Source organism: Triturus cristatus, chromosome 2_1 (assembly GCF_964204655.1).
Source record: "Triturus cristatus chromosome 2_1, aTriCri1.1, whole genome shotgun sequence".
NCBI classification, from domain to species: domain Eukaryota; kingdom Metazoa; phylum Chordata; class Amphibia; order Caudata; family Salamandridae; genus Triturus; species Triturus cristatus.
In genome coordinates, this window is record NC_140581.1 from 681,806,292 (window position 1) to 681,819,808 (window position 13,517).

The 13,517-nt window shown below is 44.9% G+C and overlaps 1 protein-coding gene across 2 annotated transcripts in view; it reads left to right on the forward strand.

The window, feature by feature from the left end:
* DCP2 (decapping mRNA 2) overlaps positions 1 to 13,517 on the forward strand; it is a 330,233-nt gene that overhangs the window by 38,376 nt on the left and 278,340 nt on the right. For both annotated transcript variants that reach the window (XM_085632614.1, XM_085632615.1), the window contains exon 3: positions 914 to 1,041. In XM_085632614.1, coding sequence (XP_085488740.1) covers positions 914 to 1,041 — 128 coding nt within the window. The remainder of the gene's footprint in view (positions 1 to 913; positions 1,042 to 13,517) is intronic.

Sequence of the window (13,517 nt, forward strand, 5' to 3'; positions counted from 1 at the left end):
ACTGAGGCAATAATTATGTATTCTCAAATATTCTTAATACTGGCAGGATCAACGTCAGTAAGCAAACATAACCTACATGCCCATAAAACCTTTGGAAAGAACTGGAAAAACGTGACACACCAGTGAACAATATAGTGCATTCAGTCTCCTCTGAATATAAATCCAGCCTCTTGGCTGAAGGCTGCTTTTAATTATTGTTGTGATTTTATGTTGGTGTCAATCTGTGTGTATCCCATGAAATGCACTTTTCACTAGTTAGGCAGTTGGTGTTGGACCTCTGCGGCGCCTTGGACGAGATGGGGCAAATTTTCTCTTTCTTTATAAACCTTTCTTGTACTCGGACACTCTGGGAGAACTTGGGGATGGCAGAGTTTTATTGATCTTACTCTACTGACTGGGGAGTTAGATTTGGGGAGTCACATGGGCCAGTAAGATGGTGGAAGACGTGTTTCTGTTACTTGCTGCTCTCAGGTCCCAGCTGAGAGCCCAGTAGCTGGGGCAGTGGAGAGTAGTCACTGCAGGTGTTCTGCGTGTGCAAAAGCCCCTCCTCTGGTTTTGAGGTCTGTGATAGCAGGCAGCAGACAGAGACGATTTATTTTTGTTACAGGGTTTGCATAGTGAGCTCCTGTACAGACACTGACCGGTACACCTGCCTTTTCTTGTGAAAAAGAAAAAAGTGAATTTTTGGAGGCTTGCAAAACACCTTCTTCCCAGATTGTGTGTAGGCTACAAGCTTCCGACAAGACTACTATGGGATTGTTGTGGGTTGGGAGCAATGGTGGGAGGGGTGGGTGAGGGGCAATTGTTTTGAACACGGAACCTAATGATATGTTGCTTTGATTCAACTATAATGTTGTCTCCTTCAGTTTAATGTGCATCATCGTGTGTTTAAATTCCTTAACTTTTTATTTACTCTTCAATCATTGCCCGTTTTTATTACCTAATGGAGAAGATGTACAAAGAGTTTTAGATGAATGGAAGGAGTACAAAATGGGTGTTCCAACATATGGAGCAATCATTCTCGATGAAACGCTTGAAAATGTAAGTGAAAACCTTCTACAAATAATACACTTGTTATTACTTGGTGGCCACCATTTGTACTAGATCGTATATTGCAGAGCTTCTGTTTTGAACGGTTACATGAAATGTCTCTGCAAACGTGTGTGCTTAATCCGATTTCAGAATCTTAAACAAGTGACTTCAGCTTTATCCATTTTTACTCAGTTTGCTTGCTACCCTTTGCTACCACTCATTCCCAATTGGTTGTGAATTGCTTGTGTCCACAGCCAGGAGAAAATAAGCCACTCTTGAAAAACATCCTGTCAACTTACGATCGTTTTGGAACACACTGTGCAAGTCTCTCTCGAGGCATGTGTTCGGCGTATTTTGTGATGTGATCAGAATCCCTGAAAGATGCTTTCCTTTCTAAATATAATTTCGGAGCTCTGGACACATCTAGCAAACTTAGAAGGGGAGGGCATGATGATGATCCCAAGCTTGAAATCTCATTGTGGACTGTACGTTCAGTAGAGGAATGCAAATCCAATCGGAATAAAAAAATATTAGAAACCCCTTCTATCTGGGAGAGGATATGGCAAAATAATAATCTCTATTTCTTAAAAGGGAAAGCACAAACTAATGACTGGTAAGTGGGAAAATAATTAGTGGGCGTGGCAGGTTGTCACACTCAGAATCCTTTAAGGACATGGCAAGACTCAAGTTCAGACACCTGCAGGACCAGGCACAGAGGAATGGCAAGACCTGCGATGCAACCCTGCATTGAGATGCCGGTTTTTCACTTGCATGGTGTTTGTGTTCCACCCAAAAACGGTTTGTCACTAGGGGTGCAAGCAGACTTGTTGCTGAGTTTGTGCGATGTGCATCTAATTGATTGTGTTGACTGTGGGCGTCCTGGTGCTGTCCGAGCCACTTGGCAGTTGATTTATGACTGTGTATCTAGTCTGGTGTTTACACACTACCCTCTTGAGTCACGAGCAGGCCAGATATCTGGAATGTGTTGCCAATGTGTATTGTGGAGTCAGCCATGAATGTGTAAAGAGGACATTTGTTAGAGGTCACTATTAAGCGCAGGAAGGATTGATTGGTGCAACACAGACTTGTGACCAAACCTGTTCAAATTATAGGACTGGAAGTCTTATTGACTGAATTGCGAAATTAACAAGGACAGTTTGAAGACTGACTTTTTTAATATGAGTTCCATAAAATGGCAAATACTAAATTTCTCAAGTAATAGAAGTCTTGCTGATGAGTTAGCATTTAGTGAGTTTTTTTTACTACAATATCTACACAATTAGTATACGGATTAGGAAGAATAATTTTGTGATTATAAGATACAAGTCCTATATACAAAATAAGTGGTATGATCAATAATTGAGTCTATTATTGTAGACAAAGTTTCACAGGTTAATTCTTCTCATTAAAGAACTCGGTGATTTGTATAATTTTGTAGCCCATGTTTTCTATATATGTGAAGAGTTGAGTTGGTTAATCAAAAGATTACATGGTCAGGATGGTGGATTACATGAGTGCTTTTGAAACCATAATTGGATCTGGTAAGTTGCAATGTGAGTATGTGGCGCAGGAGTGAGTGTTTTAGTGATGGCCAGAGAGAAATTGGCTGAGTAGTAACTTAAGTTGATGGTTAGTATGATTGAGGTTGACGAGTTTTGTAGATGCTGGTAAAGATTCAAAAACATTATCAAGATCGAAAGAAAGGATCCATGTCTCAAGGCAGGTGGTAGAGGGCCACAATGTAGACATTGATTGGGTGATGGTAGTGATAGACTGTTACTCAAAGGATGAGGGAGTGAGACTTAATACTGAGGTAAGTTTCAAGGGTCTTGTTAAGTTCAAATCCAGTAGGAGGCCTGTTATGTAGCTGATGTGTTTGATGTGAGTAATGTGGAAGAATCTGCCAGTGTGACAGTGGCTTTTCTGGATCTGTGATGGCAGTGAATGTGCCCAGGGTGAAGGAGGGGCGTAATTTATAGTGGTCTGTTACATATTATTTTTGTTGTGAATAGATCAGGAAATACCATTGTCTAAAAGATATCGGGGATGGCTCAATTTTGATTTGTGCAATTGTTTTTGTGTTTAAGCATGGAAATAGATTGGTGGGTGGCTTGTCGTTTACCTGGATGATCACATAGCGAAGAATGGGCAGGGTAAGTGTGCAAGGGAGGAACACATGAATGAGTGGTGAGTGGAGAACATGAATGGGCATGAAAGCAGTAACAGATAAAGTAGTAGGATGGACTTTGTAATAACCTGAAGCATGGTGTTGGTGTAGTAAATGAAAATTGACTACTTTTTTGGGATAACGTTTGTGAAGGCAGTAGTGCGATTACAGTTCATAGCAGAGTTGTATTTAGTTCTGAGTCCACTTAAATATGTTAATGCCACATTCTTTGTACAACGTCTCTCAAATTAATACAAAATAATGCCTAGGCAAAGGGAAATCTGTTTTTATTTTTTAACAAAAGTACTATTATATGGACCCATTTAGAAATTTAAAATGGGTTTAAAACATAAAGCAACTTTGATGACTAAACTTATATTAACGTTCTGCTCTTCCAACGAGAAAAGGGTGAGAGGAAATATAGTTTCCATAGAAATGAAGAGAAAAGACTGCATTGTTGTTTGAAGTCTGTGCTAGGAATCCCAATATACAGCCCAGTGGCAGTTGGTCTCTCAGTTCTGTGTGCACTCGGAGTAGGATCTCTGAACAGAGCTATGTGTTCTTACCAACTTTCTACTCTCAGAATACTTTCCTAGAGCATTTATTTCTGGCCTTTTCTCAGTATTTAACTTCTGCTTTATTGTGGAAATGTCCTCTGGGAGGTAGGATTTAAAATTGTTTGGCGTGTCTCTCATCTCTGCATGTAAACCTTTTGTTTGAGGCATGTGTAGCTGTAGATACCCATGCTTTGCATACTCCTGCCATCTAGTGTTGGATTCGGATGCGTGCAAGCTGTTTTTTCTCTGAAGAAGTCTTTTGAGCCACGAGTTTGAGTGACTCCTTCTCCTGAAGATAGTCCGCATGGGCATCGACTTTGTTAGAATGTTTTTTTTTGCCATCTGGTTTGGACGTGTGTGCTTGTGCTCTGGTGAAGACTGTTACGAGGCTCCTTTCGCTTACTTTTACACTCTAACCTCTATTGTTACCACTGTGCGCATCGAGGAAAGCGTCATTGCTCGTTGTTTCAATGCACTTCCACCGCGGCCCCTATAGGGGTTCTCCCTTTGGGGCCATCATATTCACTCTCCACCAGGTTCTCCAGAGAATGCCATGCTGACGATGGAACGGACGCCCTTCGTTTCTGCCCTCGCAGCCACGCGAAATACCCATGGACCGACTTGCATAAGGTCTGTTATCTTGTTTGTCACCGGAACACAGATCAGCAGATTGTGAGGCTTGTTGATCCTTCTGCTTCAAGAAAACACTCCGAGACCCTGGAGCACGCCCGCTGGAATGCGGCGGGAAGCACCGAGGGCACTCCCAACATCATTGGCCATGACCACGTCGGCGAAGAGGAAGAACAAGACCCTGAAGCTTCCTTAGCCGAAGAAGGTGTTCCGACTCTGAATCCGAAGTGACACCGGCTCCACAGTCCGTGTATATGGTGCCCCTCAACCCTGTGTTGAACATTCTAAATAACACATGGCCCTCTTGATCAAGAGGCCCTTGTACCACCACTGCCACCTGGCCATGGCCCTCACTGAGCGACTGTTTCGGATGCTCCGGCTCAGTGCCGAAACACCAACAGAAGCCGGCAACCACCCTAACACCCACCACCGCCGACCCGGCTGTCGACATCCACAACGTGGGCACCGAGTGGCGCCGAAACACTAGCACGGCTCGGTCAGATAGTTTCGAAACCACATACCAGCGAATCAGTGGAACATATCCTCCATACATTACAAGAAAAGCGTGACGGTCGGCAGAAGCAGCCACATTCAGCCTCACACTGGATGGATCTGAACAAAGCCTTCAGCTCCCATTCTTCCACTATCAAAAAGACAGCTGTCTTTCCAAGAGGCACTCACACCACCTAAAAGGGAGAAAGCCACTAGTCCTTTGCCTCTTCCACCACCCTCACTCCCTCCACCTCATCCAACATCACCACCAGACTCGTCATCTCCACCATAGTGTGTTGAAGATCTCCTAGATATCTCACCTCAGGGATCCCCTGATAATGTTATTGGTAGGCATGATGCTGGGGATCACACCTTAGGTACGCTCATGATACAGACCCTCCAGGGGACACCGACCCTGATTTGTAGCCCACCTGCCCATCCCCACCTGATGATTCCCTCTACTTATGAGGAGCTAATAGGTAGGGCTGCTACCTTTCATGATGTCCAGCTCCATAAGGAACCCTTAGAAGAGTATTTCCTCCTTGAGACCCTTTCATCTATCCATAGGGCCACTCAGTACTTACCGATGCTAAAAGGCATGTTATGCCATACTGAGGATATTTTGAAAGACCCTCTTGTGCTAGAATAATAACACCCAATGCTGATAAAAAAATATAACGCCTCTCCATTAGATCCCATATATATTTGGGGACAAGTATCACCAGACTCCATAGTGATCACCATTGCTCGTAAGCATGCAAATTCATAAGCTATCGGAGACACCCCACCACCTGACAAAGAGAGCAACTGCATTGATGCAGCGGGTAAAAGGGTTGTGGTGCAATCCCCAAATCATTGGCATTTTGCCAATTTAATGGGTTTACTGGCTTGCTGTGACCGTGCAAACTGAGACAAAAGGGAGGAGCTCCTCCAACATCTCCTAGATGAGCTCAGATTAAATAGGACAAGAACTTGTGTCAGAGGGCAAATTAATATCAAATAATTCCATCCGTTGTGCCCTAGACTCTGCTGACACAGCATCTAGAGGCATCAATACAAGCATCTTGCTTCGATGCCACGCATGGCTGTGTATTTCTGGGTTCAGACCATACAAAGAGCATCTCATTGGTTCCCAAGTTGACGCTGCCCTAGAAAAAAATTGAAAAGACACGGAGACTGTGAAATCAGTGGGAGCCCTTCAAATAGCTACTCTCCGTGGCTCCTTTTTTCACTCCAACTATAGTGGAGGGTCCACTTCAGACAGCTCCACCTCATACCAACATAGTGCAACCAAACCTCCTCTCTGAGAGGTTACTTTAGAGGCTCCGACAAGGGCAACAATGGCAAAGGTGGAGGCAAGGGTGCTTCCCCATGCGGTAAAACACCCACCACCAGACAGCCCCCTCTGACCAGACACCATCTTTCGGGAGTTGTTTGCAGGGCTTTCTACCTACATAGCAATCAATAACATCAGACCAGTGAGTGTGAGACATTTTGCAACATTGCTATTGTCTGGAGCTCATCACCACGCCTCCCAGTATTCCACCTCGCACCCACAGGTTAACACTGAAATATTAAACACTACACAAACAGGAAGTTCAAGCTCTTCTTCTCAAAGGAGCTATAGAACCCACCCCTCTACGTCGCCAAGGGCCATGAGTATACTTCCTATACTTCCTAATCCCCAAAAAGGATGGATCTTTTCGGCCCATTCTAGACCTGAGGCCCATAATCCACTACATCCTGTCAGAGCACTTTCATTTTGTCAGGCTCCGAGACGTGATCCCACTTCTCTAACAAGGCGACTTTCTGTCAGCACTCGATCTAAAGGACATCGAATTTCACCTTCCAATACACCCAGCTCATTGCAAATACTTTGTGATAGTAGGAAAACATTACCAATTCATAGTCCTCCCTTTCCGTATAACTACTGCACCTCGGATATTCACCAAAAGCTTTGCAGTAGTGGCAGCACATCTATGCAGACAAAACGTCCATATATTCCCTAATCTGGATTACTGGTTTATCAAAGTCAGAATTTATCATCAATGCCAGCAACATGCGCAAGCCACCATAGATCTTTTCCATCACATAGGCTTCAGTATTTATATCGCCAAATCTCACCTTCAACCTCTCAAATTTCAACCGTATCTAGGAACTATCCTAAACACACAAATTGGATTAGCCTATCCCAATACTGCACGATTTCAAACTTTTCAGACGTTGATACCCCTTTTTTAAATCAATCTACAACTCGCTGTAGGAACAGTCATGCGACTCCTAGGCATGATGACCTCCTGCATTGACATAGTACCTATGCTCGACTACACATGCAGCCGTTACAGGAATGCCTAGCACAACAATGGACTCAGTCTCAGGTTCAGTTAGAAGATGTAGTGTTGGTAAACAGCTGCACACATCACTCTCTGCAGTGGTGGAACACCAACAGCCTCTTAAAGGGGCAGCCTTCCACCCCCACCTCATCATTCTGACAATGGACACATAACTAACAGGCTGGGGTGCACCCTTACAGGATCTCATAGTACAGGGTCTCTGGGATGCCAAGCACAAGACTATCCCATCAACTGGCTAGAGCTTCAAGCTGTTCACCTAGCATTGAAAGTGTTCCTACCTCACCTGATGAACAAGGTTTTCCTAGTGCGAATGGACAATGACAGCCATGTCCTATATACAACAAGCATTTGCAATGCAATAGGTCTCTCACTTAAGCGAGTTTAAGCTGTTGGTATAGTAAATGACAATGCCTGTTATATATGTTTTAAAAATGAAAACAAAAATAAAAGGCATTGTTATTTGCAATGTCAATAGCTGAAACTCATGTGACCTATTGCATTGCAAATGCTTGTTTAAATACTTCCTTATGCGAATTAGCTGCTGACTTCATGTGGTGTGCAAAATATTCTTGCATAGCAATACGATTTCTTTTGCGGAAGCTCTTAAGCGCTGCTTTATAGAGAGTCGTTCCATTGGAGTCATACGATTTCCTCCAATTACTCTCGAGTTTTTTGCACAACATTTTTTCAGTTCTTAGGAGTGGGGAAAACCAACGTGAGGATGGCCTCAAACTTTTTGCCACAAACTTTTTAAATGGAGCAAGGCAATCTAACCAGGTAGAAATCCAATTATGAAACAGCAGGATGTCAGATTCAACTGCTCCTGATAAAGTGGGAAGAGAGGAGCTGATGACTGAGCCAGGGATTCCTCTGATAGATGCTACCACTTTCTTTTCACATCCTGGATAGGGGCTCTCCTAGTCTCTATTGGAGGATGGGAAATCACAAAATGTATACTAAAATGATGGGACCATACCAATTGTTCTGGATTATTGACCTGCAGACTAGATACATTGGTAAAGATCAGGTCAAGCATGTGGCCAGCCCGGTGGGCCGTTGGATTAGATTAAAACCAGCCAAAGTTTGAACACGCTGGGTTGCTAAAGTGGAAGTAGGGCATGAACATTGAAATCACCCAAAATGGTCAAATTGCATCATAGGAGGGAATATTGTGCACTCAAGAACAAAAATGCATAGGAAATATTTTGCTTTTATTTTTCATGTTTAAATCATTATCCTTTGCTGCGATATAAAAAACAGACAGTTCCCTTGGTTTGTTACTGGGGCCATGCTTAATCTTGCAAACCTTATCGGAGGTTTCAATGCGGTATCAGATGTTGTTGAACCTGTTTCCACTCCCTGAGAAGAGTACCTCCAACTTTCTAATAGACGCACCACCTTTATTTACAGACCCACCAGTACTTACTGGATACATCAATTTACCTTATAGGTCCCATCCTGAGGAAGACCCCACCACTAAATCTGCAAAGGAGTTGAAACATGGTAGTAGATGCCCCTATGTAAATGAAGTATGCATTATTTATGTCTCCCTGATAGATGGTAAAATCTGTGTCACCGTTAGTGCCATGTGGAGTGTAAATAAAGCTGCATAAGAAAAATGAGACCGCAAGACAACCTACAAACTTTCACTCTTGGGATAATGTTGATGTTCAATAAATTGTATATAAATTGAAGTGCCTTGCTACACAAGCTCTATAAAACTCCTCAGGGTCTTATCCCGCCTCCAGAAAAAAACAAGAACATTTCTTTTTATATTATTGCTCACAGTGGCGTAGTAAGGGTGGGTGCTAGGGCCCTGGTGCAAGCCAGGAAAATGTGTCTAAGCCCCCCCATTCCACCCATTTGCTGTTTCGGTATTAAAATGCATCTGTATTTGGGATGCCATGGGCCCCTAAAGTTGTTGGAGCATCTACTTTAACATTGACAGCTGCGCCCCTGATTGGTCGCCTCTGTAACTGCCCTACGCCTCTGATGTGCAAACATAGACCTGCTTGTATCAGAAGCAATCGTTTTCATTGGGTGTATGGCGTAAGATGACTGCGTGATGCATTGTCCCTCTCCCAACCCTGCTACCGTCTGTGGCATCAAAGGCCAGATGTATGACCGTTTTTAGCGGTCACAAACGGAAAATCGGGCCGTTCTCGAAAGATAACAAGCATTGGCATAGCCAGTAGGGCGCGCCTTTGGGACCTTATAAGTGTTTAGCCAGAGTTATTGGCTTTGCCAATGTTTTTAAGCTGTGTTGTAGAGACTGATAGGCTGGTAAAAAGGGAGCGCCCTGCTGCAGAAAACAGTAGCTGTGTTTAAATAATACAGTATACACATCCTTTATATCCTGGTTGTAATGTTATTCAATAAAAATCGACGATTCTGTAGCACTGCCCTTTCCAGTAGAGCAATTTGTGTAAAACCTGTACAGTGTCACTGAGCGTGGAAGCCCCGCCCCGTTCTTGTAATTGAAGAATAAAACTTGTCTGTTTCTTTCCGTGTTTCACACTTCTGCGTTCAAATGTGTATTCGGGCCAGTTTCATCCTGTGTTCACATGATGGTGTCCATCAAAGCACCTCTGAGCGCCAAGATGCCGCTCCCCGAACAGCGCTGCATGTGTCACATGAGGCGCTTTAGGAATCATGACGTCAAACCTTATGACCTTGCTCATCAATCCTGGTTGTAATCAATCAATCAACCATCTTTATTCGGTTTTCATAAAAAGATAAAAACCATAAAAGTACAATATAAAAACAGTAATTAAAAACAGTTATTCTAAATCTCACTATACATTAAAAATACAAATCAATTAGCAGCTTCAGTTGTAATCAAACTCAGTGCGATTGGTTTCCTTCTAAACTCTGATGTCTTTCTTCAAAAGCGCACACGCCAGTAGGGCTGGGGTTACTGCACTAGCGTACGTCGCCTTGCACAGTAGTGTGAGGCGCAGAGGCCCTCTGTGCCTGGCTCCCTCCTCTGTCAGTGGAGGAAGCCAGGAGGAGCAGATAGCGGTGCGTAGTTCTGAAGCACTTCCTCATGCAGACCCCTGCGAGAACCGCCCTGAAGGCAGAAGGATATTAATGTAGGGTAAAGTGTGCCGGTTGGAGGCCATGTGAGAGGCTACTGGGAGGATCCTGGCACAACAGGTTACTCCAGATTTTCAGTTGTGAAGGGACTCCTAATTTCCTCCTCGAGCGCCTCCTTTCAACCACTGGTAAAGCACCGTGTGTCCGTGGTGGTGAGATAGAGGTGGTTTTAGACTCCTGGGGTTCACAGGCAGTGACTGGTGACTGACGTGTCACATGGCTTCACCTCTGGTCTCTAGTCTTGACTACGAGGCCCTGCCCCCAGTCCCGCCCCTGGGACACCCAGTGTGCGCTGTACGATGTGTCTCCCTAAAATTGGTGTGATGAAAAGCACGCATGTTGCAGCCCCAAGCAAGCAGAGTATAAGACGGATTACAGTACGGACTATGTGCTCGGGGATCAGTTTGGGGCATTATGTGTCCCCGGCCTCACCACTGTAGACCGTCAGTGGTTCCTGTGATTTGTATTATGCGTATACTTTGAGTGCCACGCGGGACAGACCGCATGGGAGAAATGAAGACAGAGAATCTGATTCTAAAGGGCGGGGGAGGAGGCAGCTGCCTGGATGTAAGGAGGGGGAGGGATGCTGAGGCAGACGGCAGGGAGATGAGTTTCTTGAAAAAATTGGAACAGAACATTAAAGGTTAAATCTGCAAAGTCTGTGAACAAAAGTCCTTGGCAGCAGGAAGGTGAAACAAGAATAAGCCCACGAGTGGTGCGCGCGAGAGCGAGCACCAGGCAATCGTTTTTCAATTATCGCGCCTGCTTCTGGGCATGATAATTTAAAACAGATGGTGCCCATGGGCGTAACCGCAAGCCTTAGGCCGTGGGCGGTTACATTGGCTGGGAAAGGCGGGATATGTGCCCGCCTTTACCCAATTGCGTGCTGTCTTTTAAGAAATATTGCAAGAAGAACAGCCACCAGCACGAGCTTGTGAAAAGTGCTGGTCAGCTGAAAGTGGTCGTTTTCCTATTGCAGCGCATGCGCGCTGCTATAGGCTCGACCTAAAAAGGGTTGTAGTATGTACAAACCCTATTTTGCGAGTTGTTTACCTATTATCGACTAGCATAATTGGGTTTGCGAGTCTCTATTAGGAAAAGGCATGCCAAGGGCGTACCTACCTAATAGCGAGTTGCAGCGGGATGTACTATTGTATTGCGGCTACAAATGCAGTCGCAAAACAATCCCAGTTACCACCTACTACAAGTAGGGTGGTAAGCCAGTCTCAAATGAGAAGTGCCCACAAGACCCTTCCCCTTTATGAATGTATGCGAAAATATTTTTCAAGAGTAGACAGTGGTCCCATGGACCACTGCCTCCCATTAAAAAAATGAAAACTTTTCTTTCTTTTTATTTTAAACGCATCCCATTTTCCTTGGAGGAAAACAGGCTGCGTTTTAAGAAAACATTGCTGTAATTAAAAAGCAATCAAAGACACAGTAGTGTGCTGTCCCCAGCAGGCCATTATCCTTATGATTGTAGCCCATTCCCAAAGGGTAGCAATTGCGGCCTGTCTCATGAATATTGATGAGGCAGGTCATTTGCGACCCCACTGGGACTCGCAAAATGTGTCTGAGATACATTAGTACATTCTGTTTTGTAAGCCTCAATTTTCAGAGGCACCGGGGCCCAAATCCCAGAGGGGCCCGTTGATCCCAATTGTATGCTATATTTACTCCCCAACTTGCAGCAAAAGGAACAGCAGACCTGACAATCAAAAATAATGTCTGGATCCCCGCCCCCCCACCGTCACCACGTTGATGTGATCCCTCAAAAAGAAATCCCTCACTACCCACGGATTTTGCCCGGTCCTGTGTCCCAAAATATTTCTGGTTTCACAGTAATGAAACCTACTGTCTCCCCTCTAAATATTGCACTGATTTTAGGTTCAGTCTCGGAAACTCTCTGAGGCACTGCTAGTACATGTAACCGTGACCACACCCAGCAGTACTCTCTTCATCTACCTCACAAGGATGAAGGGAAAACCGACCCTGCTTGTATTCACGCTGCACACAGCCCTCCGCATCCGGGTGTATGCACTGCGAGTCTGAAGCCAGACAGGGCATTGATGGAAACAGACACTCTGTCTGCCTACCTGCAGGAGATCGGAGAGGCCTCCATGCCCAGATGCTGCAGGGTATTAATGGTTGTTATTAGCCCTTTTGCTGCTCGTTGGAGATGGTGCTTATTTAGAGGGTATAACAGCTGTTCACGCCCTCCGCAGGGACTGGAAACATTTAAGTGCACAGTGCTTGTTCGCTCAAAACAAACATTATATTTCTGGGTCCACCCAAGTTCAACAGCTGTTTATCAGATCACACAAGTTTGTTTCTTTTCTCTTCCTTTGTAAAATACCGGAGTGGATTACCAGGCGTGCACACGCACCGTTCCTTTGTGTACATTCTAACGTCGAATACACACACTGCGTCACATGGGCATGCAGCTGTACTGGCACTTTTAAAGTGTTCCGACTAAAGCGCTTCTAAGCGCTTTGAGACTGAGACAGTGGGACACTCTGTCTTATGTTGCATGTTTTTGTACAGCTCAGCGTTCGTCACGCACTGACCTCCTGACTGGTAAACACGCTGATGACTACACAGGTGGGGGTACGATTGCTGTGAATTAATGGAGGGCAAGACGGAGGTAAATCCATGTAGTGTGTACACAAGCGTGGTGACGCCGGCTGTGCAGAACTCGAGCGAATTCAAAAGTCTAGAGAAGCTCTTCGAGTTCACCTAGTAAAGAACTGGGGCAAATTCATAAAATGAAAAGTCAAAAGAAAGTGAAAGCGAGCCATGTGCGCGTTGTGCTGAAATGCCGCGAGCTGTACGCGTGCACATCTCCTGTCTGGGGAGGCACGGCAAGCAGGAGACAGGGAGGGAACATGCTGCGTGCCGTACGCGTGCACATCTCCTGTCTGGGGAGGCACGGCAAACAGGAGACAGAGAGGGAACAAACATGCCTCCCTTCCAATCAAAAGTGCGCATTTTTGATGCGCACCAATGCAAAGCATGGGTGGAGCTTCCACCCCGCTTCCAAGGCAAAACCGACAACAATAGATCTCACAAGCGAGCAGTGCATGCGCTGCGTCACTAGGCTAGACCTAAAAACAGGGGGGGGAAGTATGTGGGTACACTTGCCACAGCTTTAACGCCTGTCTCAGACCATTTGGCACTGTGTGGTACATC